Source organism: Glycine max, chromosome 14, assembly GCF_000004515.6.
Source record: "Glycine max cultivar Williams 82 chromosome 14, Glycine_max_v4.0, whole genome shotgun sequence".
NCBI classification, from domain to species: domain Eukaryota; kingdom Viridiplantae; phylum Streptophyta; class Magnoliopsida; order Fabales; family Fabaceae; genus Glycine; species Glycine max.
Window position 1 is genome coordinate 45,560,307 of NC_038250.2, and position 5,215 is coordinate 45,565,521.

General features: G+C 32.1%; 1 protein-coding gene across 1 annotated transcript; it reads right to left on the reverse strand.

The window, feature by feature from the left end:
• Positions 1 to 729: 729 nt before the first annotated feature.
• LOC100810792 (transcription initiation factor IIA subunit 2) lies at positions 730 to 4,915 on the reverse strand. The gene is made up of 4 exons (XM_003544787.5): positions 4,779 to 4,915; positions 4,468 to 4,616; positions 4,322 to 4,372; positions 730 to 1,100 (listed from the first exon to the last, which is right to left on the reverse strand). Exons 2-4 carry the CDS (start codon positions 4,594 to 4,596, stop codon positions 960 to 962), a joined length of 321 nt encoding a protein of 106 aa, XP_003544835.1. The 5' UTR covers positions 4,597 to 4,616; positions 4,779 to 4,915; the 3' UTR covers positions 730 to 959.
• Between the last annotated feature and the right edge of the window lie 300 nt (positions 4,916 to 5,215).

Sequence of the window (5,215 nt, forward strand, 5' to 3'; positions counted from 1 at the left end):
GTCATGGAGGTTTGGGAATAAGCAACTTGGAAAGGATGGATAAAAAAAAATATCATAAATTTTGGTAAAATATATTTTTTATCCTTTTGTAAAATTCGCAAAATTTAAATTTTGTCTATTTTTTCATTAAAATCTGTCATTTTTGAGTGAAAGCAAAATTTAATAATAACCAAACCTACTATGATGATTTTTACATCATATGCATATAATATTTTTTACACCATATATATATATATATATATATATATATATATATATATATATATATATATATATATATATATATAAAACTAGTGTAAATATATCATTTTTTTATATTAATTATATATACAACCCGATTTGGATATCTGAACCAGTAAAGAACAAAATTTTAACTTCGTAAATTTTAGAGGATCAAATTGAGCCTAAAAAAATTTAAGGATATACCAATTAAAAAATGGAATCCATTAAGTAATTGACTTATAATGTACTTCATCACAAAAATCCTGTGTATTGAGTTACCGAGGATAAAAACAGGTCAAATGGCCAACACATCCAATTTTGAAGACTCCCTACTCCTCATACCACCCATGTAATATTTTTTCATTGATGTAACCTTACTTAAAATTACTTTCCAGAATTTACGATGTAATCAGCAAAGACTGGTTGGGTTAGGTGAGGGAGCTGGCCTGTGCCGGTGAAAAATAAACTAGTTTACTGGTACTCACAGAAGAATAGAACAAAATACACTTAAAAGAAGGGAGTAGATTCATTCAATTTCCAAGCGGTATTCTCATTGTAGCATTAATTACCTAATGATATGAAGACTGATGGCTTTTAAATCTATAATAATAACATACAATAGTTGCTAGTTCCTGCAAGAATTTAAGACCATTTTAACTATGGTCTGGCCACCATTCCCATAGTACCAGCAGATGACAACAATTTGTCCTTGTCGACAATGGCAGAAATTAGGCACATTATTGTGTGAGCAACTTCGAGTCACACGCCACTATTTTAACCCGTCCAACAATCTCTTGGCTGTCTTCGCTCTTGAACAAAGCATCTTGTAAGATGAAGGTCCAAACATTGTCACAAAATCTATATGTATGGAGATGTCCCTGTGATTGACAAATGAAAAGAAAAAAGGTAATAAATGATTTCATTGCTTAGACTTGAGCTTCAGCATAATTCATGAATTACAAATCAAAATCATATATGCAGTATCGAATACAAAACGCATATACGTTAAAAAGAAGAATTGGAGGATTTCACTACTACCACGAATTGTTTAACATTGAATATTCCGTTAGACAAGAAACATCATCATTTCAAAACACATTCAAAAAGCATCCGAGTTATATACAGAAAATAATAATGCCAAATCATACTACACAAAAGGTAGCGAGTGATCAATAATAACATTGAATATTCCATTAGACAAGAAACATTACCATTTCAACAAACATTCAAAAGCATTCGAGCAATATAAGAAAATAATAGCACCAAGCCATACTACATGGAAGGCGGTGAATGATCAACAATGATTGTGCTGACCAATAAACCCCAAAAGATTGAGGCTAAAACTTACAGGTAGTTCCATCATGCTCTGGATCAATACAAGTAAAATCCTAATGCATAGCTAAGCTCAAGAACTTTTAAGAGATGAACATTCATTAGAGCTAGTGAACATGGAAGACCATAATAATATCAGAAGAAAAACAAAAACTGTTTTGTAGTTACAAGTTAGGGATTGAAAACTTTTTTCAGATATTGTAGTTCTTTTTATCATATTTGCTTGTTTTTTGGCCATTATAGAAGGAAAATTCCATGTTCTCCTTTTCTATTTGACTATTCCATTGTTGAATTCTTCTTCTATACACTAATAAAGTTAAACTATTCATTGATCCCTATAGTTGTTCCCATTTTAAGTTTTAATCTCCATACAAGAAAAGTTTCTTAACAGTTTTTTGTGGTGGTTTATCCCTATAGTTCTTCTTCTATACACTAATAAAGTTAAACTATTCATTGATCCCTATAGTTGTTCCCATTTTAAGTTTTAATCTCCATACAAGAAAAGTTTCTGAACAGTTTTTTGTGGTGGTTTATCACTGGCAAAAACCTTTTGTAGCAGTTTTACACTGCCAAAAAAGTTTTCTTTGATATTAGCAATAGGGACCAAGAGTTAACTTTTATGCACATGTAGGGACAAACTTTGTCGTATAGGGACTAAAATTTAAAATGAAAACTATATGGATAAAATGAATAGTTAACCCACCAATAATAATATATAACTAGACGAAAAAACAAAAAAAAAAAACTTGTGTATAATAATATTCTACTACTATTTAATAGGATCAGCCTAAAGAATTATTGCAGTGCTCACATAAAAAGATTGGGCATTTTGTTCCCCATATTTTTTGAAAAAAAAAATTATATATTTGGAAAACAAATATTTTGGTCTTCTCTATTGATTTCATAACAAGCAATGAAAACTTCAGTCTATTAAACCAAAAAAGTTCTATATTCTGTTCCCCATATAGACTAACTGGGAGAAACAAATCAAAACTCTTCCAACCAAGCATCTACACAAATAAAAATGCTACTCAAACAAATTCATATGTCTAGTTTTAGCCCTCTCCCCCACCAAAAAAGAAAAACAAAAAAAAAGAGGGAAGCAAGCAAGACCAAGAGAGACTATAGTATGAATGGCTGCAAAAGCAAATCTTAACAGTAATAATCAAATAATCTGATGGCTACGGTAGTCATAATGACAAACAATACAGCAAGCCACCATGACAAAAAAAGGACATATGTTTAGCTTCATTTCCAGAAATCAGCCCTCAGAATATTATATATAATTAGTAGACCTTACACCAAACAAATGTCGAAAGCCATAATTGTGTGAAAAGGTATTTTATAGATGGGATAATCATGTCAACATTCTCAATTTGAATAACATCTGTTGGTATTAATAATTTTGTAAAAAGGAAGACCAATGTCTTGTAATTGAGTTAAATAATAAATGTCAGCATGCTCCTTACAACCATAAATTTAAATTTTAATGAACATACTTTTTCCACTCAAAAAAACAATACTCAATCATGAAAATAACAAAAGATATGCACATTATTAAGAATATTTAATGAAAGTGTAACAATGTGGGTTTAGGTTAACTTAACCCTAAAAAGCAGGCTTGTAAGGGGGAGAAGGGGGATTTCCATATTTCAACACCACCTTTTGGCAAAATACCAAATATCAAGCTTTATCTGTTCTATGATCATCAATAATTTTATTGCATTCAATGTGTACTCTTACTACTCTATAAATAATATTTAAGAACATTCAAAAATACTGAAAAATATATAACATTTAATAATCTATAAATATATAGAAACAGAACATACAAACAAAAATGTAATAATTAAATATATAGAAACAAAACATATAATTAAACACACACACACACATTCAAATAGTGGTCATCCCGCTATCTTGCTATAGCATTTTTTGGCAGCTCTTTGCTGCTGTCCACTATTGACTACTATGATTAATGTTAAGGATAAAGTTACCAAAATATACTTCATGCTTTATCTATTCCCTAACATGACCAATAAAGAAAGCAAACAGCAACAGAAAAGCAAGCATGTCCTCACACACCAAACTGCGGGAAGAGAAACTTGCTAACTTGAAAGCTTGCTAGCAGCTCGATTCATTAATGACTGATAGCATGTTTTGAAGGGCGTTACAAATGTGCATACAAGGGCATGTTTTCATGTCCAGTCAAATAAGACATGAAATCTATAAAAGGAAGTGTTGGGTTGGACATGGATCAAATTTTGCGGAACATATAACCAAAGATGCGCTGAATGAGCTGAAATTTTTGGCTTCTTTATAAATAACACAAATTTCTACTTTCACATGTTATAGCCTTACCACGTGAATTGGCTTTGACATGAAAACTTTTCAAGCACAATACCATAAAAAATGCTTATATTCAGTAAACATTAGCATTTAATTTTATTTTATTTCAACTAAATTGTTTTAGCTAATTGTACATATCATAAAAAAAAAGAGTCAAGCTTAACTCATTGAGCCAACAAAAAAAAAAGAGCAATTCAAACAAGAGTCGATTAGATTCAAATACCTCAAGTCACTTCAACCCTAACTACAACCAACTGCAGAAGAGTAAATAAATGTCCAAACCATATCCAAAATTTAACATCTCATGCAATATATATATATATATATATATATGTGTGTGTGTGTGTGTGTGTGTGTGTGTGTGTGTGTGTATTATACATATAAGTGGAAAATAAACGGTGTTAATCAGTTATGTTACCTTGATGGAGACCTTACTCTTAACTTGCGTTTCCAGAGCCTCAGTCATGGACTGAAATATTATCCACGGCGAACAAAATAAAAGAACATTAAAACAGATCCAGAAACCGAAACCGAACCATCATAACCAATTGAAGAAAACCCTACCTTATCGAACTGGACCAGAACCTGAATCGCGAGCTCGGGGCTTAGAGTGCCGTTCTGAACCATCTCGTCCAGCGTCTCCGTCAGGCACATTCCAATCGTCGACCTGCGGTACAGTTCGAACGTCGCCATTGCAGCCTGCGAAATGCGATCTGCGACGAACAAAACGCACGCGTTGATAACGGAACCGAAACAATTCGAAGGAATTCAGAGAATTGAAAGTAATAATAGAAAAAATAATTGCGATTGCGGAGAAAGCGAGAAAGCACAGAAGCAGCAAAAAACGGAGATCTAAGGGGTGGAATTCGAATTACGAATCGGGTGGCGACGTTGGAGAGTTTAGAGAGGTTCGGTTTTGTTTCTTCTTCTTCTGTTGGTGCTTCGTCTGAGTTAACGTTTGGGTTTGGCTCGATAGCGTTGGAGAAATTTGGGGCTTTTTATACCCTAGAATTTGGAGGAGAGGGGTATATATAGAGAAGGTTGGAGAACAGTGCGCAATGACTATCGTACCCTCGATCACGTTTTTGACACGTGATAGGTGTCGCTGGCACATAAAAAATGCATCCCGTGTACCTTGTTAAGTTGACAACTTACGTTAATACATTTTTTAGTTTTTATATCTATTTTACTGCATTTTATTTTATTTGCTAAGTTATATTATATATACTTATATTTATATATATTATATACTTTGCATTGAATTATATTATTATAAAATCGCAATCTTCTTTCCTTTTAATGGTTAAAAAAA